General features: G+C 40.1%; 1 protein-coding gene across 3 annotated transcripts in view; it reads right to left on the bottom strand.

Annotated features, from left to right (window-relative positions):
• The window catches only part of LOC100028976 (solute carrier family 5 member 4-like), a 116,436-nt gene that overhangs the window by 38,216 nt on the left and 50,691 nt on the right, over positions 1 to 27,529 (bottom strand). For 2 of the 3 annotated variants that reach the window (XM_056821432.1, XM_056821433.1), the window contains 2 exons: positions 2,180 to 2,251; positions 568 to 672 (listed from right to left, as the gene is read on the bottom strand). In XM_056821432.1, coding sequence (XP_056677410.1) covers positions 568 to 672; positions 2,180 to 2,251 — 177 coding nt within the window. Of the gene's footprint in view, positions 1 to 567; positions 673 to 2,179; positions 2,252 to 18,170; positions 21,207 to 27,529 lie in introns of those variants that run through there. The other variant, XM_007490456.3, reaches the window with a different exon arrangement.

Raw genomic sequence — 27,529 nt, 5'->3', positions numbered from 1 at the left:
GAACAATGGAAATTGTGGTGCCATCTAGCTGAAACAATCTCTAAGTGATTGGGTGTTACCTTTATTACTTGCCTGAAGTCAGGGAACACAGGGTGATTTGTGGGAGTGCACCAAAGGACAGGTAGATGAATGGAAAACTCAAAATTCTGGAATGTAAGATCTGGCAGAGAGACCTCAGGGATCTCTGGCCTAATTCAGAACTCACCAAAAATCCCCACTTTACCATCCATAGCAAATGCCCATTTGCCCTCCACTTGGAGAGTTGGGAGACTCACAACCTTCCAAAGAAATTTCTGAATAATTCTAATTATTGGGAGGTTTTTCCTTACCCCAAGCCTAATTCTGACTCTGCAAAGCTAGAAGGGCTTCTTGAGGCTCTTGAGTCCAACACTCTCATTTTACTGTTCCTCTGTATCCTCAGTGGTCAGCACAGGACCTGGCACACACTAAGAGCTTAATAAATGTTTGCTGATGGAGCGGCAGACCGGATTCTCTTCGACTAAGAAGAATATCTGCCTATGTTTATGGGGGTAACCTTAAGAGAAAAGCAGAGGCTGTGTCACTTACATTTGTCTCAATCAGGGTAACACCGATTCCTGAGGCTGCCCCTGTCCCACCCAGTCCTATAAAACTGCTACTGCCAATATTACTGGCAAAGAGAGAAGCGCCAATCTGAAAAACAAAGGAAGAGCATGTCGGCATCAGCCTGGGAAGTCACTGGAGCCTTTTATAGGAATCTGGGGTCACAGACTTGGGAAGCAGAAGGGATCGGGGGGAATGTAACATGGCCTCCATCTACCCGGCCAACATACTCCCAAACTCTTCACATGAATCGAAGATTGTGCAGAATAGCAAAATGTCATTTGATAGATATTCTGTATCTATTAAGTGCACAACGAGGCACTTAATGACTTTTCTTAGGCTTCTCAGACCTACCAGCATCATTACTTTTGTTCTTTGGGGCCATTATTCATAACTAATAGCATAAATAAAACAAAGAAAATACTGCTCTGATGGGGATACAGCTTGTTACAAGAGAGAACTCTAGTTGAAGACTGATGTGGGAGCTACTAAAAGCTGGAACAAAACAATGTAATGTATTGACTCCAAGATGGAAGGGAAGGGTTTTAATTAAAACAGCAACAACATAATGACACATGAATGCTTCTCCGAGTGTGAATGCCCATGATTGGTGAAGTGCTTGGGAAAGTGGTGAGGATTTACCATGGAACTGAACATTTTGATTTGATGTATTTTTCTGCCTTTATTTTTTAAAATTGCCAACTTATGTATACCTGAATTCACATGTATTGAATTCACATAAAGGAAGGTCCTACCATATCTACTCCAAATCCCTCCTTTTACAGAGGAGGAAACTGAGGTCCACAGAGGAGAGTGTTCCTGCCCAGCTAGCAAGTAATAGAGCTGGGATTCCATCTCATCTTTTCTTGGGGTTGTTAGTCCCAGCTTGGTGGTTGGGTTCCTTTTCACAACAATAGTAACTGGATGCTTCTCTTTGCCATTCTGGCCAGTCTACTATCTGCCACTGGCTCTTGGATCTCCCAAGTGTGACAAGGGAATCACTTTAAAAGACTGATATATATTAATTTAAGGTCGCCAAGGAATTCAGCTATGTAATTCCTAAATGAAAACTCAAGTCAGCAGTCAACCTTTTATGGAGTTTTTAATTACAATAGGAGTAAGAAAGGAATTAGAGATAGAGAGAGAGAAAAAGGGAGAGATGGGAATAGGGCTTAAATACCCCTTCTGTTTATGACCCTTTCTTTCTCGTTAATTTTTCTTCTAGATTCCTGGTGGGGTTGAAAGACCTTGGATCAAGAAATAACACTGCAGAAAGGGCAGAGTAGGGGGACAGAGCCCATTGGCATCCTCACTGAGCCTCTCTCTCAAGCACTTCACCCTCTTTCTCATCTTTATTCTTCTCCTGGTCATTGGGGAAGAACTCAAGTCTCCTTTTCCCTATGTCTTGCCTCCATTCTAAACAAGTGCACAGTAGAGAAGGAAGTCAAGCTTTGTGTGCAGTCCCAGATGAAGCCTAGCCTTTCTCTTCTCTCTTTTATTTCAGTTCTTCACCTGAGCTTCAGGCTTCTCAAGGTTGAATCTTGGAAGAGGTTGGTTTTTACATGAATGACAAAGGGATGGAGGGGAACATACTTACTGGCCACCACACCATGTCCCGGCCAGCCAGGAAGAAGCCCCCCACTGTTGCTCGACTGGTCCTCAGCATGGCCTGATGGGAAAAGAGAAAACAGGTCACCAGACAGAACAGAACTGAAGACATACAACAAAACTGGCTCCTAGATTGCTGAGAAGGGACACCTGCCCTTCCAAGAAGCAAAAGGAGATTCTTCCCACCAATGTCCGGTCCTCCTGCTCAGGAAACAGGTCACAGTAGGGCTTCCTTCAAAAACCTAGAATCACTGAACCTTAAGACTCTAAGGCTCAGAAGGGGTCATCTATGCCAGCCTTCCTCTTCAAATGGGTTCAATTATTTATATTTTTAAGGAGCAAAGCTCTTTTTAGAAGCACGTGTCTCTGCTAGAAATTTAGATGATTAAATTAAATTAAATATATTAAATTCAGAAAGACTGATTTGCCATTAAGGTTATCAAGAAAATGTATAATTTCTAATCCTGATTATGCCCAGGCTCCAGTATCAAATCTTCTGTTCAGTTTTTTAAGGCCTGTAAAGGGAGGGAGCTCAGAGAACATGTGTGGAGACATTTCAGCACTGGAATTAAACTCAGTTTGATTCTGGGATTGATGCTACAACCCGAGCTCTGAACCTGAGCTGCTCGAAGGAAAGGTCTCTCTTGCTTTCTTCAGGTTTGGTCTATGTTTCTCTCATGGTCTAGCAAAAGAAAGAAAAAGAAATATCCCCCAGCAGCAATTAAGTTAGGTCCCTGTGGCTTCATCCATACAGTAATAGCTTTATAGGATCATAGACTGACCACTGGAAAGAAAGTGACAAGTCACTTAGTCCAATCCCTTTGTTTTACAGATTAGGAAACTGAGATCCAGAAATGTTAAGTGATGAAAAGAATTGTTCAAAAGCAGAATTTCAACCCCGAGGGGGCTGGAGTGACAAGTCAATCTCCAGTCATCTATGAAAGCCATTACAAATCCATCCAAGCACCCACCTCCCATCTGAGGAATAACTGGGTCTCTCTGTAATAGCTCATTGACCTACCTAGCTGAAGAGAGCTTTAAATGCATAGGATAGTGGAAAGAACACTGGTCTCAGAGACCAGGGTCCCAAATTTAACTCCAGGCTCTGCCATAAACTGGAACCCTGGGCAAGTCTCTTACCATTTCTAAATTTCTTTCATCCATAAGATGAAAGGATTGGACTAGATGCTATGTCATCTTCCTTCTAAGTCCAATCCTAGGATACTTTGGCCTCTGGAAATCTTACCCTTGGCCCTTCGACCCAAAGTACCAGACTAGGAGTTGTGAAGATTGGATTTGGCTCTCCTCTGATTATAACAATGAAGATACTTAGCTCTTCCTTTATTGTGAAAATTAAATTGTAATCCCCTGTCTATTTTTAGATTTTACTCCCCAAAGTATAAACCCAGTATTTAAAGTAGATCTACCCATTTTAACCACAAAAGGTATGAACCAACCACAAAAAGGTGTGAACTAACCAAAAAAAGGTATGAGCACCCATTTCATACATTGAGTGGGAGATCTTTGACCTACATATGAAAGAATGGCAGTGCTGGAGAGGAGCATCTGCTGTAATTGGTAGACATAAAATTTAGGGGAGGTGACACAAGAGAAAAAGGTCTTTACATAGTGGAAACAGAGGATCATCAGGATTCATTCAGTCACTCGAGTTGGACTGGACGAGACTCACTCAGGCTTGGAGTGAAGACAGTCACTTGGAGCTGGAGGGAAGACAGACACTTGAGGAGAGACTGGAAGACAGACACTCAGACTTGGAGTGAAGATACTTGACTGTGGAACTGGACCCCTGGAGGAGCTTGTGCAGGAGACCTCAGACTGCTTTCCTTTAGATGGTCACTGTGGTGAGTGTAAAGGCTGACTTCCTTCCTTGCCCTTTCTGGAGGTGTGAACCTCTGAGAAAGGCCCAACAGCTTGAGACTTGAGACTCCTTTCCCCTGACTGGTGCCTTAGAATTTCTAACTCGTTCAGAGGAAGCCAGTGCTCTGCTGCTCTCTCTCTCTCGCTCTCTCTCTCTCTCTCTCTCTCTCTCTCTCTCTCTCTCTCTCTCTCTCCCCTTTTCTTTCTTCCTTAATAATCTAAAATAAACTACCATAATTCCATTTATTTGAGTAATTAATTTTGGGATTTAGAAATTAAATCCCTGGTGACCACCAATTAAATATTAAGTCCAACCATAAAACTAACAACAGAGTCAAGAGGACCCAAGTTCATATCTAGGCTCCAATATCTATTAGCTATGTGACCATGGGCAAGTAATTTAATCTCTGTCTGCTTACATGTCTTCATGAAGAATATGTAGATACTAATAACACTAATCTCCTAGGATTGTTGTAAAGCTCAAATGAGGCAATGTTTGCCAAGTGCTTTGCCAACTTTAAAACTATATATAAAAGCCAGCTATTGCTATCCTTATCACTAATAAATAATAACTATACCATAGAAAATAATAATTATTAGGGATAAGAATAAATAACAAATTATCAGATATTATGGAAAATAATAGCTACCATTTACATAGTGCTTACCATGTACCAGGCACCGTGCTAAGCACATTTGATCTTCTCAACAACCTGGGAGTTAGGTGCTGTTATTTTCCATTTTGTTGATGAGGAAACAAAGGCAAACAGTGGTTAAATGACTCATCCAAGGTCAGACAGTAAGTACTGATTCCAGATTTAAACTCAAGGCTGGCACTCTATCCACTGTATCACCTAGCTTCCCCATATTGATAATAAGATCCAGCTCACAGAATTGTTGTTAGGGTTAAATAAGATGATGTAAACAAGTTATTTAGGCAACCATAAACAATTATAGTAATGGTAGCTATTATTATTCAAGTTAATTAATAATTAATATGTTGATAACATATTAAAGAAGAAATTGTCTTTTTTCTCCTTTTCAGAACACAACATTTAGACACATTTTAATTAAAACGTAACAACTATAAAACCAGCCTACAGAATGTAGCAATTAAAATTATCCCAAGGTGCTGATTTTTTAAAATTTTAATTTAATTTATTTGTTCACAGGTCAGGATATCTTGATAGTAGTCAAATGAGACTCTCAACCATCATAATACAAACGGAAACTCCTGGACCAGGTACATAGATACATTTTGGGGAATTCATTTATTCAGGCCCTCCCTTGAACATCTCAAGACATTATTAATTGGTGACAGCTAATTAGGAGATGTTCCATTGGACTTTCAGCCCTTCCCCAAAGGGACAGGTGAGGATTCGCCCATCTACAAGAAAGGATCATTATAGAACTTGTCAGAGTATCTATGAAAGGGCCACATTCCTCAAGATGAAGCAAATACAAAGATTTAGAGTGAATGGAGCCAGATCTGAATAAATAAATGAATGAATGAATAAATAAACAAATAAAAAAATAAATAAATAAATGACTGAATAAATAAATAAATAAACAAACAAACAAACAAATAAATAAATAAATAAATAAATTCTCTCAAGAATGATTTCTTCTCCTGGACTAGCATCTAGAGGAAGCCACCCAGCCCTGTTGGCTGGCCGTGAGAAAAACTTCACATCATTTTTTTCTTTTTCTGTCTAGATCTATAATTTCACCAGTGTCAATGCATGATGCTACTGGCTCTGCATCTTAGAAAGTCACCCAGGGCACTAAGAGACGAAGGGGTTTGTCTGTGGTCACAGTCAGAGTGTGTGAGAGGCTAGACCTGAATTCAGAATCTGTTTAGAGTCAATGGCCCAGCCTGGCCATTCCTAGGGAGAAAAGAGTCCTTCTGTAGCTGCAGCTCTTTCTTCTTTCCTCCATAGAAACTGTTTCATCTAATATTTTTTTAAACCATTACCTTTTTTCTTAGAATTGGTACTAAGTAATGGTTCTAAGGCAGAAGAAAGGCGAGGGTTGGGCAATGGGGGTCAAGCAACTTGTCCAGGGTCACACAGCTAGGAATGTATGAAGCCAAATTTTCCCCAAAGTTCTCTCTACCCCAGGTCTAATGTTGTATCTACTAAGCCATCTAGCTGCTTCTGTATAATCTAATCTTGAAAAAAAAACATGAAGGTAGGTAAGTAAACAAAAAATACATGCAGTATAATCTATAAGGAGGAGAGTAGAAATGAGGGGATCAGAATAGGGGACCAGAGTCAGGGGTGTTACTTAAGTTGATTCTTCAAGAAAGGATTCCAAGAAACAGAAATAATAAGGGAAGGCATTACAAGTAGGGATACAAACTTTGCAAAGTCACAGAGATAGGAAATGGAATGTGGTGAACGGAGAAGAGCAAATGGGCCATTTTGACTTAACTGGAGTGGATGTGATGAGGAATAATGTTGAATCCCAGAAAGGGAAGCTGAAGGCAGATTATAAAGGTCTTTAAATGTCAATGTTTTTATTTTGTCCTAGATTCAGTACAGAGCCACAGGAGCTTCTTGAGGAGAAGAGGGACATGATTACATCTGTTCTTGAGTTGTATCAATTGGGCAATCATATGGAGAAATAGATTGAATAGGGGAGAGACTGAATGCAGAGAGATCCAGTGAGACTATTGCAATAGGAAAGGAGAGAGATCATGAAGACTCACACCAGCAGGGTTGTGGTGTGGGTAAATAGAAGAGGATGGATATGCAAGGTGAACCAGCTGAGAAGGAGTTCATAGAGCCTCTCTTTCCTCAATAATATATGAAGTGATGAAATTCACTGACAGGGTTGGGGCAGGAAAAAGAGGAAATGTCAGAGGCTGGAGGAGAGAAGAGAGAGTTTGGAAGAGTTGTGGGGAGTGAGATAGAGATTCAGTCAAGGAGGAGTGAAAAATTGCTTTGTTGTGTGAGAGCCCAGATGAAATTAGAGAACATCAATTTATGGTGGACTTGGCTCAGTGGTGTAACTTTCCTTAAAGAGTTCTTTAAATTTACTCTTTCTTAGTTACCTTTTTGGACTTCTCTTGTGTCTCATGTTTAGACTTCAAATTTTTTGCTTAGTCCGGCTTATTCCTCAGGAATGCTTGGAAATCTTCTATTTTGTTGAATGTCCATTTTGCCCCAGAAAGAATATACTCAGTTTTGCTAGAGAGGTGACTCTAGGTTGAAAACCAAAATCTTTTGCCTTCCTGAATATCATATTCCATGCCTTTCAGTCCTTTAATGTAGAAGCCAATAGGTCCTGTGTGATTCTGATTGTAGCTCCATGGTATTTGAATGGTTTATTTCTGGGTACTTGAAGGATTTTCTCCTTAGCTTGGTGCCTCTTGAATTTAGCTATTAAATTCCTGGAAGTTGTCATTTGAGGATTTTTTTTTTCTGGAGATAATCTGTGAATTCTTTCAATTTTATTTTTTTTTCTTATTCAAGAATCTCAAGAATATAATGTCTTTGATAATTTCTTATACTATTATGCAATATGTGAAGACAATTGTATTGTTTTAATAATTTTGAATTAAATTTTCACTAACATCAGTTTGATTAGTGGTAGGTTGAACTGTTTAAAGTTTAAAGTTTAAAGAATAGCTGTTTAAAGAAGCTGTTTCACTCTTGGGTAAGCACTGACTTGGATTTATGGCTTTGACTAACTAGGAAAGGTTGAGCTGCAAACTTCAAAATGCAATGATTTGCAGACAGGAGCTGAATAAATGGTAGCAAAACACATAGTATATAGAGAATTTTGATATCATAATAAGGGATTTTCCAAGTCTTGCACAAGTAAGATGTTACTTTCATCATTTAGGAAACATTTCTTCATAACTGATTAAATTTTACCAATACTATGAGGATCTAACATTCATGGTATATATTTTTCAGTCAAGGATTTTTTTTTGATCATGGCTTTCAGGTAGTACAATAATTCTCAAATGTCTCTCCTAGGTCTATTTTCTAGGTCAGTTGTATTGTCAATAAGATATTTCATGCTTTCTTTGCTTGGTGCCTCTTGAATTTAGCTATTAAATTCCTGGAAGTTGTCATTTGTTTTTTCATTCCTTTGATTCTGCTTTATTGTTTTTTGGGTTCTCATGAAATCATTAGTTTCTAGATGGTCAATTCTGATTTTTAAGACCTGAGTTTCCTCTGTCAGTTTTTGTTCTCCTTTTTCAATTGACCCATTTCTTCTTGCATCACTTTCCTTTCTCCTTGCATTACTTATATTTCTCTCTCCCACTTTTCCTCTGCCTATCTTATTTGGCTTTTGAAGTCTTTTTTGAGCTCTTTTAGAATCTGTGTCCAATCCATTTGAATTGAGTGTATTTCTTTTGATCTCACTGTCCCCTTCTGTGTCTGTACCTTTCTCTTTGTCTCCATAAAAATTCTTTAGAGTTAGCTATTTTGTTGTTGTTTGCTCATTTTCCTATCTTATTAAAGATAGGCTCTGTCTTCTGGGATGTTGAGGTACCCTCTTAAACTTCAGTCCTTCCTTGATGCTATTTTTAGCTTATGGGGGGGATACCAGTCACAGTTCATATAGGATATTGTGATGGTCTTAAGGCTGAGAGCCCTGAGAGCCCCTTCCCCCTGATGATTCAATACACTCTTGAGATCACATTCTAGCCCCAGGAATAGGTTCAGTTTTTGGTCTCACCCTGTACTTAATCCAATCAGGCACACCCTTGATTGTTCCACCATTAATTCTGGGCAAAAAGATCCTGGGGGCTTCCCCCATGTGAACTATGTTCTCACCTCGAGTGTGAACTATGTCCTTATCCCAAGCCCAGACTGGGATTCCTGGCTTCTCTCTGGGCCCACACAGATCAGCCAGCTTTAGCTCAGACTGCCCTGGCATAGGACTCCAGACTTCTCCCACAGGTTTGAAATGTCAAGGATTGTTGGCTGGCTTGTACTACTATTTGCTCAGCTAGCATCTTGAATGTTAGTTTGGGCTTAGGTTCCAAACCTGAGACAACAGATATGAGGTGGAGGGGTGGTATGTTTGGCTTGTTCTTGGCTTGCTCTTCCCTCCTTTTTACAGCCTCTTGCTGGCTCTTCTCTTCTCTCATCCCAGTGTCCCAGATGTTCTCTGCCTACCTTTTGGTTTTTCTTTTCTTGAAAGTTGTTTCACTCTGTCTCCTTGTTGGTTCAACTCAATATTTTAATCTTAGTCAGAGAGGATTCTTATGGTGACATGGAGCTGTTTTGGTTCACTTCACCATATTGGCCCCACCCCCAGAACTCTTCATGTAACTTTCTTTAGTTCTGTTCAGCAACTCACAAATAGAAGTGGTAGAGGAGGTGGGGAGTTGAGGCATGAGCATCGACAGAACAAAGGATCAAGGGATTTCAGAGTATCATACTAACCAACCATGACATCAAGAATTGAATGGGAGGAAAGGGAAGCCAGGGCAGGAATGATGGCCAAAGGGACAAGATAGAATGGTGAGAATGAAGCTTAGGCTTAGGAGGAGTGAGGCACAAAGAGAGAGGTGCCCACAGGAAGTGATGGTCTCAGCCAGAGAAATTTCAGGATTCTCCATCTGAAAGTGGAACAGTTGTAGGCAATCAACTACTGGGTGACTTTAGACAAATCACTTACCTCAACTTCAGTTTCCTGAGGCATAAAATGAAGAGAGTGAACTTTATAGGTCCCTAAACTTTGTTCCAACCCTTCCCCCATCTATGATGCTATGACAGTCTTGTATGGAGTGGAGGAGCAGATCATGAGAATAGGAAAGGCTGGTGACCAGGCTGTTTAGGCTGCTCAAAGAACCATCATCATGCATGCCTAAGTCCCCAAGGATAATGACAGGGATGGAGTGGAGAGAAAGAATGTGAAACAAGTGCAGACCTCCTAGGGATCAGTCTGTAAGTGCTGCCCAGGCTCTGGATGGAACAGGAGGGGAAATTTCTTTCTATAAACCTCCAAAGGGGAGAAATAGTTGAGAGATGATGGCAAAGGGATGGTCTGGAAGTGCTGATGGGGAGCAAGGAATCTTTCTACTTCTCTTCCTGGACCAGTTTCCTGCTGGCAGGAGAAAAGGTTCATCTAACTCTGGAAAAGATGACCAGGGATGCAAGGTCTCCTGGGATGGGAGGGGAGGAAGGAGGAGCCAGGTCTTGTGCAGGTCAGAATATAGGAGTGCAGCAAGTAAAGATATAGGATCAAGGTGAATTTGGGAACTATAGAATGGGAGGGGGGAGGAGTCTAGACAGCAGAATGGAAGGGATTTGAGAAGGAGTTTACCTGAGACAGGTTATGATGAAAGAGAGTGGTTTCATTGAGTGCAGGTGAGGGGGTGTCTATATCATGTGAATTTAAACAAGGGGGCTTAGGAACTGAGGCCATTTGCCTGAAGGTATCACCCTCCAAGTATCTGTCTATAGTAGAGGTGGATCAGTTCTGCTCTAACATGGAAAGAGCATTAGATTGCTGTTGGAGATTCTGGGTTCAAATTCCAGCTCTGCCCTTTACTATCCATAATTCTGATCATGTCATTGAAACTCTTCAGAACTCAGATTCTTCATCTGCAAAACAAGGGGTTTGAATGAGATGATCACTAAAGTCTCTTCCTTCTCCAAATCTATAATCCTGAACAATCATTGACTATTTGCTTGAAGACATCCAGTGAGACATAACCCACCACTTCCTGGGGGCAGTCTATCTCACTAGGCAGAGCAAGGTTTCTCTTATTCACTTTAAAAATAAGGAAATTGAGTGTGGGGACTTCCGGTCAAGATGGCGGCTTAGAGAAAGCTAAAGTTCAGAACTCCAGAAACCCTTCCCTACCGAACTCAAACTATATGCTCCTAGGGCACCAAAATTCAAAACGAACAACAGCATAGACCCAGGGAATCCTCCTTCTGGACCTGGACCTGGATCAAAGGGTACAGCCCCCCCAAAAGCCAGAACCTGAGATCACTCGGATCTAAGGGTAGGCAGAAGGAAGGTCCCAGGACCCATCCCCCCCAACCCAGAGAGCTGAGTCCAAGGCAGCAGAGGGAACCTCAGAGCCTCAGGGCCAGCTATCCTGAAGGCCACTTCCTGAAAACAACCTGACCCAGTAGTGGGGGCACCCAGACAGCAGGGAAACAAAGAGAGATGGGGGAGCCTGCAGCCCCCTGACCAGATCCTTCCATCTGAGTCTCACTGAAGGTCCCTGCCTCAGGGCATACTCAGTCTGAGGTTAATCCTATCACCAGCCCTCAGAGCTCCTGGAAGCCATGGCCCCTCCCCCCTCAGAGAGCGGGTCTTCTGAAACAACAGTAACCCTCAGGGCTGGCAAAAGGGCCTCAGGAGCTGGCTATTCTGAAGGCCACATCCTGAAAACAACCTGACCCAGTAGTGGGGGCACCCAGACAGCAGGGAAACAGAGAGAGACGGGGGAGCCTGCAGCCCCCTGGCTGTATCCTTCCCTCCAAGTCTCACTGAAAGTCCCTGCCTCAAGGCATACTCAGTTCAACCCAGGGAAGGTTAATCCTTTCAGGAGCCCTCAGAGCTCCCGGAAGTCATGGCCCCTCCCCCTCAGAGTGTAGGCTCTTCTAGCTGGCTAAGGCACTGAAATAAACACCTCGTGGAAAGGGCTGAGCCAGGCTCAGAGCATGGAAGTGGGGCAGCAGAGAAACATCCTGAGGGAACTGAGGAGGGCAGTAACACAGAAACACCAGCAATTCCTGGCCTCCCCGGGAAGACAGAACAGCTGAGGAGAACGGACAATTTGCCTAGGGCTAAAACCTCTGAACACCAGACAGAGATAAGAAAAGCTAGCCCTCCCCACTCAGATAGAGATGGCAAACTCCACAGAAGCACAAAAGCCTCAAAATTCCAAGAAAAACAAGAAGAAGGGGGTGACTTTGGACACATTTTATGGAGCAAAAATACAAAATACAGAGGAGAGAGAAGAGGAAACACAAGCAAATGCTCTGAAACCTTCCAAAGGAAACGGAAACTCTCCACAAACCCATGAAGAATTTGAATTGGAAAGGATCAAAAAGATTGGAGCCTTCTGGGAGGAAAAGTGGGAAATAATGCAAAAGAAATTCACGTATCTACAAAACCAGTTTGACCAAAGTGAAAAGGAAAACCAGGTTTTAAAGGTCAGAATTAGGCAACTCGAAGACAACGAGCAAGAACTAATAAAGCAAAGCCAAAAGACCAAGAAATTAGAAGAGAACATAAAATATCTCACTGACAAGGTCACAGACTTGGAAAATAGAGAGAGAAGAGACAATTTAAGAATAATTGGACTATCAGAAAAGCCAGAAATAAACAGCAAACTCGACAGCCCAATACAAGATATAATCAAAGAAAACTGCCCAGAGATTCTAGAACAAGGGGGCAATACAGCCACTGAAAGAGTTCACAGAACACCCTCTACACTAAATCCCCAAAAGACAACTCCCAGGAATGTAATTGCCAAATTCCAAAGCTCGCAAACAAAAGAAAAAATCCTACAAGAAGCCCGAAAAAGACAATTTAGATATAAAGGAATTCCAAACAGGGTCACACAAGACCTTGCAAGTTCCACTCTGAATGACCATAAGGCACGGAACATGATTTTCAGAAAGGCAAGAGAGCTGGGCCTTCAACCAAGAATCAGCTACCCATCAAAACTGACTATATACTTCCAAGGGAAAATATGGGCATTCAACAAAATAGAAGATTTCCAAGTTTTTGCAAAGAAAAGACCAGAGCTCCGTGGAAAGTTCGATATCGAAAAACAAAGAGCATGGAATACCTGAAAAGGTAAATATGAAGGAAAGGGAAAAGGAGAAAAATGTTATCTTTTTCTTTTACTCAAACTCTCTTCTATAAGGACTACATTTGTATCAATCTATATATATTAATACATGGAAAATGTAATGTGTAAATAGGGGGAAAAGAAAGACCAAATAGAATAATCTTTCTCACACAAAAATTCACACGGGAAGGGGAGGGGAAGAAAATTCCTATAAGAAGGAGAGGAAGAGAGTTTTTACTTAAACCTTACTCTCAGGGAAATAAACTCTGAGAGGGAATAACATCCAGATCCATTGGGATCTTGAATTCTATCTTACCCAACAAGGAAAGGGAGAAGGGAAAACCAAGGGGGGGAGGGTGAGGGAACACAAAAAAAGGAAGGGAAGAAGAGGGGGGAGGGGGAGGGAACAAAAAGGGAGGGACTAGAAAGGGAAACATATCAAGGGAGGGGACAAGGGGGACTGATTTAAAGTAAATCACTGGACTAAAAGGTAGAGCTGAAGAAGAAAGGTTAGAATTAGGGAAGGATATCAAAATGCCAGGGAGTCCACAAGTGACAGTCATAACTCTGAACGTGAATGGGATGAACTCACCCATAAAACATAGACGAATAGCAGAATGGATTAGAATACAAAACCCTACCATATGTTGTCTTCAAGAAACACACATGAGGCGGGTAGACACCCACAAGGTCAGAATTAAAGGATGGAGTAAGACCTTCTGGGCCTCAACTGACAAAAAGAAGGCAGGAGTTGCAATCATGATATCTGACAAGCCAAAGCAAAAATAGACCTGATCAAAAGGGATAGGGAAGGTAATTATATTTTGTTAAAAGTGACTTAGATAATGAGGAAATATCACTAATCAACATGTATGCACCAAATAATATAGCACCCAAATTTCTAATGGAGAAACTAGGAGAATTGAAGGAAGAAATAGACAGTAAAACCATATTAGTGGGAGACTTGAACCAACCATTATCAAATTTAGATAAATCAAATCAAAAAATAAATAAGAAAGAGGTAAAAGAAGTGAATGAAATCTTAGAAAAATTAGAATTAATAGACATATGGAGAAAAATAAATAGGGATAAAAAGGAATACACCTTCTTCTCAGCACCACATGGCACATTCACAAAGATTGACCATACATTAGGTCACAGAAACATGGCACACAAATGCAGAAAAGCAGAAATAATAAATGCAGCCTTTTCAGATCACAAGGCAATAAAAATAATGATCAGTAATGGTACATGGAAAACCAAATAAAAAACTAATTGGAAATCAAACAATATGATACTCCAAAATCGTTTAGTTAGAGAAGAAATCATAGAAACAATTAATAATTTCATCGAGGAAAATGACAATGGCGAGACATCCTATCAAACCTTTTGGGATGCAGCCAAAGCTGTAATCAGAGGTAAATTCATATCCCTGAGTGCATATATTAACAAACTAGGGAGAGCAGAGATCAATCAATTGGAAATGCAAATAAAAAACTCAAAAGCGATCAAATTAAAACCCCCCAGCAGAAAACCAAACTAGAAATCCTAAAAATCAATGGAGAAATTAATAAAATCGAAAGTGATAGAACTATTGATTTAATAAATAAGACAAGAAGCTGGTACTTTGAAAAAACAAACAAAATAGACAAAGTACTGGTCAATCTAATTAAAAAAAGGAAGGAAGAAAAAGCAAATTAACAGCATCAAAGATGAAAAGGGGGACATCACCTCTGATGAAGAGGAAATTAAGGCAAACATTAAAAATTACTTTGCCCAATTATATGGCAATAAATACACCAATTTAGGTGATATGGATGAATATATACAAAAATACAAACTGCCTAGACTAACAGAAGAAGAAATAGAATTCTTAAATAATCCCATATCAGAAAATGAAATCCAACAAGCCATCAAAGAACTTCCTAAGAAAAAATCCCCAGGGCCTGATGGATTCACCTGTGAATTCTATCAAACATTCAGAGAACAGTTAATTCCAAAACTATACACACTATTTGACATAATAAGCAAAGAGGGAGTTCTGCCAAACTCCTTTTATGACACAAACATGGTACTGATTCCAAAACCAGGCAGGTCAAAAACAGAGAAAGAAAACTATAGTACAATCTCCCTAAAGAATATAGATGCAAAAATCTTAAATAGGATACTAGCAAAAAGACTCCAGCAAGTGATCAGAAGGGTCATCCACCATGATCAAGTAGGATTTATACCAGGGATGCAGGGCTGGTTCAATATTAGGAAAACCACATAATTGACCACATCAACAAGCAAACCAACAAGAACCACATGATTATCTCAATAGATGCAGAAAAAGCCTTTGATAAAATACAACACCCATTCCTATTAAAAACACTAGAAAGCATAGGAATAGAAGGGTCGTTCCTAAAAATAATAAACAGTACATATCTAAAACCATCAGCTAATATCATCTGCAATGGGGATAAACTAGATGCATTCCCAATAAGATCAGGAGTGAAACAAGGATGCCCATTATCACCTCTACTATTTGACATTGTACTAGAAACACTAGCAGTAGCAATTAGAGAAGAAAAAGAAATTGAAGGCATCAAAATAGGCAAGGAGGAGACCAAGTTATCACTCTTTGCAGATGACATGATGGTCTACTTAAAGAATCCTAGAGATTCAACCAAAAAACTAATTGAAATAATCAACAACTTTAGCAAAGTTGCAGGATACAAAATAAACCCACATAAGTCATCTTTTCTATATATCTCAGCAGCAAAAACTAGAAAGAGAAATCCCATTCAAAACCACCTTAGACAAAATAAAATACTTAGGAATCTATCTCCCGAGACAAACACAGAAACTATATGAACACAACTACAAACCACTCTCCACACAACTAAAACTAGACTTGAGCAATTGGAAAAACATTAACTGCTCATGGATAGGATGAGCCAATATAATAAAAATGACCATCATACCCAAACGTATTTATCTATTTAGTGCCATACCCATGGAACTCCCAAAAAATTTCTTTACTGATTTAGAAAAAACCATAACAAAGTTCATTTGGAATAACAAAAGATCAAAGATATCCAGGGAAATAATGGAAAAAAAAACACAAATGATGGGGGCCTTGCAGTCCCAGATCTTAAACTATATTACGAAGCAGCAGTCATCAAAACAATTTGGTACTGGCTAAGAGACAGAAAGGAGGATCAGTGGAATAGACTGGGGGCAAGCGACCTCAGCAAGACAGTATACGATAAACCCAAAGATCCCAGCTTTTGGGACAAAAATCCACTATTCGATAAAAACTGCTGGGAAAATTGGAAGACAGTGTGGGAGAGATTAGGAATTGATCCACACCTCACACCCTACACCAAGATAAATTCAAAATGGGTGAATGACTTAAACATAAAGAAGGAAACCATAAGTAAATTGGGTAAACACAGAATAGTATACATGTCAGACCTTTGGGAGGGGAAAGACTTTAAAACCAAGCAAGACAGAAAGAATCACAAAATGTAAAATAAATAATTTTGACTACATCAAATTAAAAAGCTTTTGTACAAACAAAACCAATGTAACTAAAATCAGAAGGGAAACAACAAATTGGGAAAAAATCTTCATAGAAACCTCTGACAAAGGTTTAATTACTCAAATTTATAAAGAGCTGAATCAATTGTACAAAAAATCAAGCCATTCTCCAATTGATAAATGGGCAAGGGACATGGAAATGAAAACTATTAACAAGCACATGAAGAAGTGCTCTAAATGTCTTATAATCAGAGAGATGCAAATCAAAACAACTCTGAGGTATCACCTCACACCTAGCAGATTGGCTAACATGACAGCTGAGGAAAGTAATGAGTGCTGGAGGGGATGTGGCAAAGTAGGGACATTAATTCATTGCTGGTGGAGTTGTGAACTGATCCAACCATTCTGGAGGGCAATTTGGAACTATGTCCAAAGGACACTAAAAGACTGTCTACCCTTTGATCCAGCCATAGCACTGCTGGGCTTGTACCCCAAAGAGATAATGGAGGAAAAGACTTGTACAAGAATATTCATAGCTGTGCTCTTTGTGGTGGCCAAAAATTGGAAAACGAGGGGATGCCCATCAATTGGGGAATGGCTGAACAAACTGTGGTATATGTTGGTGATGGAATACTATTGTGCTAAAAGGAATAATAAAGTGGAGAGTTCCATGGAGACTGGAACAACCTCCAGGAAGTGATGCAGAGCGAGAGGAGCAGAACCAGGAGAACGTTGTACACAGAGACTGATACACTGTGGTATAATCGAACGTAATGGACTTCTCCATTAGTGGTGGTGTAATGTCCCTGAACATCCTGCAGGGATCTAGGAGAAAAAACACTATTCATAAGCAGAGGACAAACTGTGGGAGTAGAAACACGGAGGAAAAGCAACTGCCTGACTACAGGGGTGGAGGGGATATGACAGAGGAGAGACTCTAAACGAACACTCTAATGCAAATACTAACAACATGGCAATGGGTTCAAATCAAGAACACATGTGATACCCTGTGGAATCACGCGTCGGCTATGGGGGGTGGGGGGGAGGAAAAGAAAACTAGCTTTGTCTTTAATGAATAATGCTTGGAAATGATCAAATAAAATATTATAAAATTAAAAAAAATAAGGAAATTAAGACCTGAAGGAGAACCTGATATACCTCCTATTTCTATGAAGTTTGACACTGAGATTTTTAGTCCCTTAAGACTGCAAGATGGATAGTGTGGGTGAGATTATCCCCATTTTATACATAAGAAAACTGAGGCTCTAAGAGATTTAAAAAAATACCTCATTCAAATTCCCAGACATGGGATGAGAAAATTGGACACAAATTCAGGTCATTTCTTCCCCATCCCACTGAAAACACATAGACAGGACCCTTTCCTCTTCCTTCACAGGCAGTTTGCCTCTCCTCATTGGTCTGCCATATTGAGTGCCTTGCCCTGCCTCTTGTTTGGGAAGGAAAGGGACACAGCTGACTGCCTGCTGCTGGGATAAATTGATGATGATTTTCCAGCTTTCCCACCTCATCCCCACTTCGTAAAGCTCTGCGGTCAAAGAATGGCCTTGTGGAGCATCGAAGCTAGATGTCCAAGCACAGGAAGCTTGGAGAGAAGAGAGGCTTTGGGACATGAGATGTCAGAGGTAGGAGTTCATTCTTTTCATTTTACAGACCTAGAGGGAGGAAGAGGCTTGCCCCATTGATAATAATGTTGTCATACGTGAGGGTACTCTGAATCCGGTCACTACTGTGCCTCTTTCTACCCACCAATCCCGGCTTGTCCCCCACTTACCCATATCCCCACAGCAAAGACCACCAAGAAGTAAATGACAATGACCGAGATGTCTGCGGCATTCTTGATCCGGTCCGATGGGTGGGGGGGTGCGGGGGTCCCAGTGGAGACACTGGGGCTCGCAGTGATGTCCATGGTGGCAGCTGGCTTCAGTACTCTCCTATCCCTGGGCTGGCCAGTCCCTACCTGCCGACAGCCCGATGCTCACCTCTTTATGGTAGCTCTTTCCCAGGCTCTGTCGGCCATCTGTGTTAATGATCAGCCCAGATCTGCCAAGGGGAGGGCAGAGGAGGAGGGCAGAATCCATAGCGGAACTGGAAGAAGGGCAGAGCAGAGGAGGAGAGTACCACCAGCTAGTGTGGGGAGAGGGACTCTCTGTGCTCCAAGGGAGAGGTGAAGGAAGGGGGAACTTCCCTAATTAGTGGCTCATTAAGGAAAGAGGTCTGGAGGACTGGGGAGGGGAGAGAGGGACCACTTCCCAGGAAACTGGGTGAGGACAAGGGAAAATTGGGGAGCCTGAGGATTGGTCCTTCCAGACTTCTTCAGCCTCACCACCATGAACATTAAATTATGCAGGGGTCAGAGCCCAGAGAATTCAATTCCAATCCTGAGTTTAATTCATTAAACTTGAATCTTCAGTGCTAAGCAACTGGATGTACTGACCCTTCAGCTGTTTGTGCCTCGGTGGACGAGAGGCTGCCAAATGTAGGACTCGGGCCTCAGAACACCCCCAGGCCCCCTTCCTCATTGTTCATTCTGTGAGGTAGACCAGGTGGTTTCTCCAGGCCCTGCTTAAAGATCCCCAGTGAGGTGGTGCCTGTCCCCTTAACTCCCCTTCCCTTTGGGGACAGTGGCCATGGATGTCAGGAAGTTCTTTTTGACGTCACTCCATGGCCCCTTGCTATGGCAGAGCAGAGCTAACCCCTCCTCCACATCACAGCTCTTCATTGAACACAGCTCCTCGAGTCCCCCTGAGACTTCTCTTCTCCAGGTTAAACATGTCCATTTCTTTCAAAAGGTCCTCCAAGAACATGGCCTCAGGGCCCTTCCCTGGCCCTCCTCTGGCCATTCTCCCCCTTATCAGTGTTCATCAGGTTGCTCATTCTTTAGGTGGCCCTTTGCTCCTCCAAGTAATATTATCGTTATCCTTGGGTGTGTGTATTCTGCCTTCTGCAGTTAAATGATAAGGTGCTTTGTAAACCTTGCAGTGCTATATAAAGGTTGGCTATTAATAATAACATGTATTATAAAGATAATAATCATCATAATGATGAGACAGCATAACTAGAAGACTAGAGACCAGAAGTGGAAGATCTAGGTTCAAGATCTGCCTTTGGCAAACTGACTGTGTGACCCTGGGCAAGTTGCTTCACTTTTTAGTGCTATAAATCTGATGTCAGGGGCTCATGGCATAAACACAAGGGAAGACTGGTCATATCTCAAGGTTCTTATGATAGTCAATTGTGGGCTTGTCTCCAGCAAAATTCCACTCCTACCTTTACCCCAACATATGTCTCAACACTCTCATCTTTTTGCCCTTCTTACTCCTGGCATCTCCTGCCTGGGCTAGATTCATTCCCTAAAGTCCCCCGAGGCCATGTATCCGGCCCCCACCCCACTTCTGGAAGGGGCACCTCTTTCATTGGTGGTCAGTGAGAGGAGCACTGTCTGTGGCAGTGCCTCAAAGCTCAGCATCGCTCACGTACAGTACTACTTCCAGTGACATAATCCTTTGCATGGCTCCTTAGAACTAGGCACTGGGCAAAGGATTATGTGGCTGCACAAGAGATTAGCATGGTGAACAGCGATCTGGGGGAGGGGATTCTGCACTATGTATTCTGCTGTTCAGTTAGGGTTAGGTTTTTAGAGTCTGGCCCTCCAGTGGTCTGAGGGACAGTGAACTGGCCCACTGTGTAAAAAGTTTGGGGACCCCTTCCCTAAAGGCTTAAACCAAAGTGGATCCCAGTTCCTAAAGGCAATATTTTCTTATCCCCCTACCCCCAGAATAGCCCAACCTGATTCCCCCCCATTGAATCACTTTGAAATTGCTCCATGTGCCCCATAACTGATAGGATCTTCTCTTTGAGGCAGTGTGTAAGGAAGTAAGATGCACTTAGACACACTTTTCATTTTGAAGTGGGGCTGGGATTGCGTCCCATATCTCATTACATAATCTTTCCCCCCAAACTCTCCCTCATCCTAATTATCCTATTACTATCATGGACACCATCATCCTCCCAGTTACTCCAAAAGGAAGCCATGCTCCTTATCCTATTCCCACATGCCTCGAGTCTCTGTCCAGGGTTCTACACTGAAAGTTGTCTTTTTTCTTAATTTGGAAACTTTGAGTGGTTTAAATATAATGTTTATTAAAAACATCATCCTTATATTTGAAATGGATTAATGATATCCAGGAAATTGTGGGTAACATTAGATGATAATGGTAATGATAACTTCCTCAAATTCCATGCCCCAAAAGGGAAAATGGGCAACCAAAACAACGTAGAGGGAATATTAGCCAGGATGATGCACCCAGGGGGCTTCATTTGCCTTGAAACTGTTAAAGTCCACGTGAAGATCTGTTGGGAATTCTAGGCTTTTACTAAACTAGACTCTGGAGACATTACTGGGCACTCCAGCTAGCAGGATGAAACTGTCTTATGAATCTGAGAAAAAGACAGGATAACTTAGGGCTGTAGGTTGCTCTTACATAAAATTTCTGTGAGCTTAGCTCGATGGGCATGGATATCCTTCATTATCTCTTTTCAAAAAACCAAGATTATATCAGAACAAATCAGAAATATAAATATCTCACAGGCTAGAAATGCTTCACTATCAATGGTTGAAAGCAAGCAAACCATTTTATGTCCATTGAGTGGCTCGTGAAGAGGAATACTTTCACTAGACTTCAGGAATCTCTCATTACAAAAAATGGAAAGCAATCTCACCATATTTAGGCTAGAGCATCATATTACTTTTAAAAATAATACCCTTAACTCCAAGTCAAACATCAACATATTGCTAATTTGTGCAGGAAAACTGTTCATTTTTTTAATACAAAGTAATTATTTTATTTATTTATTTAGTTTATTTTTTTTTGTTTACACTTGGTTTATTCTTTGATTTAATTGATTAACTTAATGCAGAGACCAGGTAAGCTTTATTCATAAATAAATGAGGAAACTGAGTTGAGGAAAAAGAAGGCTTTCTTTTTACCCCCAAAAGACACATAGTGGGACTCAAGCCTAGTTTAGGTCTTTTGACTCTCATTCAGTACTCTGCATAGTATGCTATTAGATTAGGTCACCCAGCAAAAATCTTTCCTGGGACAGGAAATGTTGATTATGTTGATGATGATGATGATGATGATTGAATTTGGAGTAAAAGGTTTTCCTTCCATTTGAACCTTTCTGACCCTTCCCACTGTAATGATTAAAATGTTCTTGGAGACTGTCTCTAACCTCTTTCACCCTTACATTGTATTGGTCTTCTCCCCACCTCCCCCATGCACTTCTTTACGCAATATATATTATTGCCATTTTATCTCTTTTCCCATTTCTCTTAGTATTATTCTCTTTTTTACCCCTAGTTTTAAAATTTTTTGACATATCATCCTATACAGTTTGTCACTGTACCCTCTAAGTATACTTCTTCTAGATATCCTGATTATAATAACAATTTTAAAGAGCTACCAATATCATCTTTTTATAAGCATACAAATCATTTGAATTTATTGAATCCCTTAAGAAAAATTTCTCCTCTTTCTTAATTACCTTTTGGAAATTCTCTTGAGTTCTGTGTTTGGGCATCAAATTTTCTGTTTAAGTCAGGTCTTTTCTTTAGGAATTCTTGAAAGTCTTCTATTTTATTAAGTGTCCATATTTTCCCCTACAAGAATGTAGTCAGTTTTTCTGGGTAGTTTGCTGGGTAGTATTCTTTGTTATAGACCCAGTTACCTTGTTTTCCAGAATATCATATTCCATGCCTTCTGGTCCTTCAGTGTGGATCCAGCCTTGTCCTGTGTTATCCTAACTGTGGTTCCATGATATCTGAATGGTTTCTTCTTAACAGTTTGTAGTATCTTTTCCTTAGTCTGGTAGTTCATGAATTTGGCTATATATTTCTGGGTATTGTCAATTGGGAATTAAATGCAAGAAGTGATCTGTGGATTCTTTTAATCTCCACTTTCCCCTCTTGTTCAGGAATGTTGGGACAGTTTTCTTGGATATTTTCCTGGAGAATGATGTCCAGGCTTTTTTCTTGTGTCATGATTTTCCTATAGTCCAATAATTCTTAACTTGTCTCTTCTGGATCTATTTTCCATGTCTATAGTTTTATCAATGAGGTGTTTCATATTTTCCTCAATTTTTTCATTCTTTTGATTTTTTTTAATAGACTCTTGTGAAGTCATTTGCTTCTAGTTGTTGGATTCTAATTTTTAAAGACTGAATATCATCCCTGGCTTTTTGGTCATTCTTCTCCTTCTGGCCTGTTTTTCTTTGTAGGTAATCTTTCACTTTCTTTGCCTCATTTTCAAGCTGGTTAATTCAGGCTTTCATGACACTATTTTCTTATTTTAGTTCATGTGCCTCTGTTACCAGGTGAATTATTTTGCTTTTAAAATTCTTTCCCCAATTGTCTTCAGCCTCTCTTAATTGTTTTCTTAATTATTCCAAAGCCTGAATCCAATTTGCTGGAGTTTCTGTGTTTTTTCTTGGTATTCCTTGGCCCTTTTCTGTTCCATTTTCTTTTTGTTCATTACCTGGATAGAAGCTGTCAATTGTAATTTATTTTTTCTTTTTCTGTTGTTTACTCATATTTCTTTCCTTCTTTTCCCCCTGTCATTGGCTGTTTACATGCAAATAATTACACACAAAGTAGAGCTTGTATTACTAAAAGAAGTTATAAGAAAGGAATATAGTGAATAGCAAAATATGTATTCCAAAAAATTACAGGGTTATAATAAACAACTTATTATCTACCCAGTAATCATTACACTTTTTCTGTTCATCTTCAGTCATGCCCAAATCTCTGAGATTCCATTTGTGGTTTTCTTGGCAGAAATCATGAAATGGTTTTGCTATTTCCTTCTCCAGCTCATTTAAAAAATGAGGAAACTGAGGCAAACAGGGTTAAATGACTTGCCCATAGCCAATAAGTATCTGAGGTTGGATTTGAACTCATATATTCAAGCCCAGGTTGCTATCATCTTTGCCCCTTAGTTGCCCCCAAAGCACAAAGGCATACATATTGCCTTTGTATTAATGATTGCAAAGCTTTTGACTCAGTTCTGCACTCATGGCGTATTCATGTTCTTAAAAAGAAATCCTTATCTTCTGTTTCAGATTCAGTACTAAGTATCTCTTCCAAAGCAGAAGGGTGGAAAAGGTTAGTCAATTGGGATTAAGTGACTTGCTCAGAGTCACACAACTAGAACATGTCTGAGGGTAGATTTGAACCCAGGATCTCCTATCTCCAGGCTTGACTCTCTATTCCTTATTTATGTCCTTTAAATATTTAAAAGATACCTGAATATTTTATGTCCACATGGAAAAGTATTTTCTGCTAAAACATACTGCTAGCCCAATAATGTCAGGAACAATTTATATAAAACATGGAATTTTTTTTCAAGGAGAAAGTAAGCCCATTATAATTTTGTCCAGTCTTAAACTTTTATCATCTCATCTAAGAATTAATTTTTTAAATTTTATAATATTTTATTTGATCATTTCCAAGCATTATTCATTAAAGACAATGATAATTTTCTTTTCCTACCCCCCTCTACCCCCCATAGCCGACGTGTGATTCCACTGGGTATCACGTGTGTTCTTGATTCGAACCCATTGCCATGTTGTTAATATTTGCATTAGAGTGTTCGTTTAGAGTCTCTCCTCTGTCATGTCCCCTCAACCGCTGTAGTCAGGCAGTTGCTTTTCCTCGGTGTTTCTACTCCCACAGTTTATCTTCTGCTTATGAATAGTGTTTTTTCTCCTAGATCCCTGCAGAATGTTCAGGGACATTACACCACCACTAATGGAGAAGTTCATTATGTTCGATTATACCACAGTGTATTAGTCTCTGTGTACAATGTTCTCCTGGTTCTGCTCCTCTCGCTCTGCATCACTTCCTGGAGGTCGTTCCAGTCTCCATAGAATTCCTCCACTTTATTATTCCTTTTTGCACAATAGTATTCCATCACCAACATATACCACAATTTGTTCAGCCATTCCCCAATGGAAGGGCATCCCCTCGTTTTCCAATTTTTGGCCACCACAAAGAGCACAGCTATGAATATTCTTGTACAAGTCTTTTCCTCCATTATCTCTTTGGGGTACAAACCCAGCAGTGCTATGGCTGGATCAAAGGGTAGACATTCTTTTGTCGCCCTTTGGACATAGTTCCAAATTGCCATCCAGAATGGTTGGATCAGTTCAAAACTCCACCAGCAATGAATTAATGTCCCTACTTTGCCACATCCCCTCCAGCATTCATTACTTTCCTTTGCTATCATGTTAGCCAATCTGCTAGGTGTGAGGTGATACCTCAGAGTTGTTTTGATTTGCATCTCTCTGATCATAAGAGATTTAGAACACTTCTTCATGTGCTTATTAATAGTTTTCATTTCTTTATCTGAAAACTGCCTATCCATGGTCCTTGCCCATTTATCAATTGGAGAATGGCTTGGATTTTTGTACGACTGATTTAGCTCTTTATACATTTGAGTAATTAAACCTTTGTCAGAGGTTTCTTTGAAGATTTTTTCCCAATTTGTTGTTTCCCTTCTGATTTTAGTTACATTGGTTTTGTTTGTACAAAAGCTTTTTAATTTGATGTAGTCAAAATTATTTATTTTACATTTTGTGATTCTTTCTATGTCTTGCTTGGTTTTAAAGTCTTTCCCCTCCCAAAGGTCTGACACGTATACTATTCTGTGTTTACCCAATTTACTTATGGTTTCCTTCTTTATGTTTAAGTCACTCACCCATTTTGAATTTATCTTGGTGTAGGGTGTGAGGTGTTGATCTATTCCTAGTCTCTCCCACACTGTCTTCCAATTTTCCCAGCAGTTTTTATCGAATAGTGGATTTTTGTCCCAAAAGCTGGGATCTTTGGGTTTATCGTATACTGTCTTGCTGAGGTCGCTTGCCCCCAGTCTATTCCACTGATCCTCCTTTCTGTCTCTTAGCCAGTACCAAATTGTTTTGATGACTGCTGCTTTGTAATATAGTTTAAGGTCTGGGACTGCAAGGCCCCCATCATTGGTGGGGGTTTTTTTCATTATTTCCCTGGATATCCTTGATCTTTTGTTATTCCAAATGAACTTTGTTATGTTTTTTTCTAAATCAGTAAAGAAATTTTTTGGGAGTTCCATGGGTATGGCACTAAATAGATAAATAAGTTTGGGTAGGATGGTCATTTTTATTATATTGGCTCATCCTATCCATGAGCAGTTAATGTTTTTCCAATTGCTCAAGTCTAGTTTTAGTTGTGTGGAGAGTGTTTTGTAGTTGTGTTCATATAGTTCCTGTGTTTGTCTCGGGAGATAGATTCCTAGGTATTTTATTTTGTCTAAGGTGATTTTGAATGGGATTCATCTAAGAATTATAAATAACTTTCTTAAGTTGAAGCAAAGTGTTATATTAGTTACTTGATGCCTATAAATGACATAAAATTATAGAGCTCTAAGAAACACATTAGCTCCATTACCTCATGAAATCTTTCTGCTGTAAAATTAAAATTTCATTTGGAATTGACAAATATACATTTCTTTTTTAAAAAAACTCTTACCTTCCACCTTAAAATCATTACAATGTATTGATTCCAAGGCATAAGAGTGGTAAGGACTAGGAAGTGGTCTGAGGCCAGATTTGAACCTAGGATCTCCCTAGGTTCTCCACAAGTATACATTTCTAACTAAAGGTAGAACAAAAGTCAAAAACTCCCTGTCCTCAAGTAATTCACAATCTAATCAGGGAGATATCATGTAAACGACTATGTACAAACAAGATATATCCAGGATAAGTTGGAGAAAATCATAGGGAGAATAAAGAACTCTAATAAAGATGACCTGGGAGAGACTTCTTGCAAAAGATGGAATTTTAGCTTAGTTTAAAGTGAAGCCAAGGAAGGCAAAAGGGAGAGGCAAGGGGGAAAGCATTCCAAGAATGGTGGGCAGCCAGTGAAAATGCATAGAGTTGAGTTGATGGAGTTGTAAACAGAAAAATCATAGAACATATGCAAAGGAGTAAAGTTTATGAAGCCTAGCTAGGTACGGAAGGGCCAGGTTTTGGAGGGCTTTAAAGAAAAATCAGAAGATTTTATATTTGATTCAAGAATTAATTTTAGGAAGTCACTAGAATTGGTTGAATAGAAGAGAGCCCTTAATAGTTATTATCTATCCTAATTTCTGAGGACAACCGATTAAATCATGAGGATGATGTGTTGACTTGTATGTGAATCAGATTTAAGTGAGGCAGACTTGCACAAAGCTGTCAGTCTCAATCTCTCTTCAGTCATCTAAATCCAGTGGCAAGACAAAATTCAGGAACACTGGTGATGGTCTGGGATGCAGTGGATAACTGGCATCTTTGACATCTGAGAAAGCTCTAAACTCTCCACAGTTCTTGCTTTATCCACCTTCATGGTTGTTAGAAGAAATTATTCCCATCCGCCCATTCTGATAGGGAAAGTCTTCACATGTTTGAAGTAGATATTACTCTAGATCACCAAGACTTTTAAAGTCCATTGAGTATCTTCAACCTGACTTTTCTCAAATGCCATGGTTTTATCAGGCTGTGACTTCTGTGCATGCTATAGCTTTTTGGAATCACAGGTGAGAGTTGGGGGAAAAGTGAACACAAAAGGCGAGTGAACAACCTTGAAAAGGGCTTGGCAAGTCCTCTCATTAGAGGTGCTAGAATTCCCTGAACACCCCATACCCTCCCCTCCTCACACACACTCCCAAGTCTTGACAGTACTGAGAAAATAGGAAGAGGAGAAGGCTGGGGTGGGGAATAATATGTTTGGTTTTAGATATGTTGAGTTTAAGTTGTCAATTGGTTTTCTAGTTGGAAATATCATTAAGGCAGTTGAAGATGGGATATTGGAGATCAGCAGAGAGGTTAAGGGGTTAATAATCATTGTTTCACTTTCTAAATATTTACTAACTATTCCTTTTAATGATCCTCTCCAGAAGTTTCCCATGAAACTAAGTCAAGCTCTCTGGTCTATTGTTTATAAGTTTGATTTTTTATTTTGGAAGTTGAGATATTTGTCTTCCAATTTTGTATCGTCCTCCATTTTCCATGATTTTTCTGATTTCATTGAGGCAACTAGATGGCATAATGGAGCCACAAAGA

The sequence above is a fragment of the Monodelphis domestica genome, chromosome 3, assembly GCF_027887165.1.
Source record: "Monodelphis domestica isolate mMonDom1 chromosome 3, mMonDom1.pri, whole genome shotgun sequence".
Lineage (NCBI taxonomy): Eukaryota > Metazoa > Chordata > Mammalia > Didelphimorphia > Didelphidae > Monodelphis > Monodelphis domestica.
This window is presented reverse-complemented; position numbering and strand designations above follow the sequence as displayed.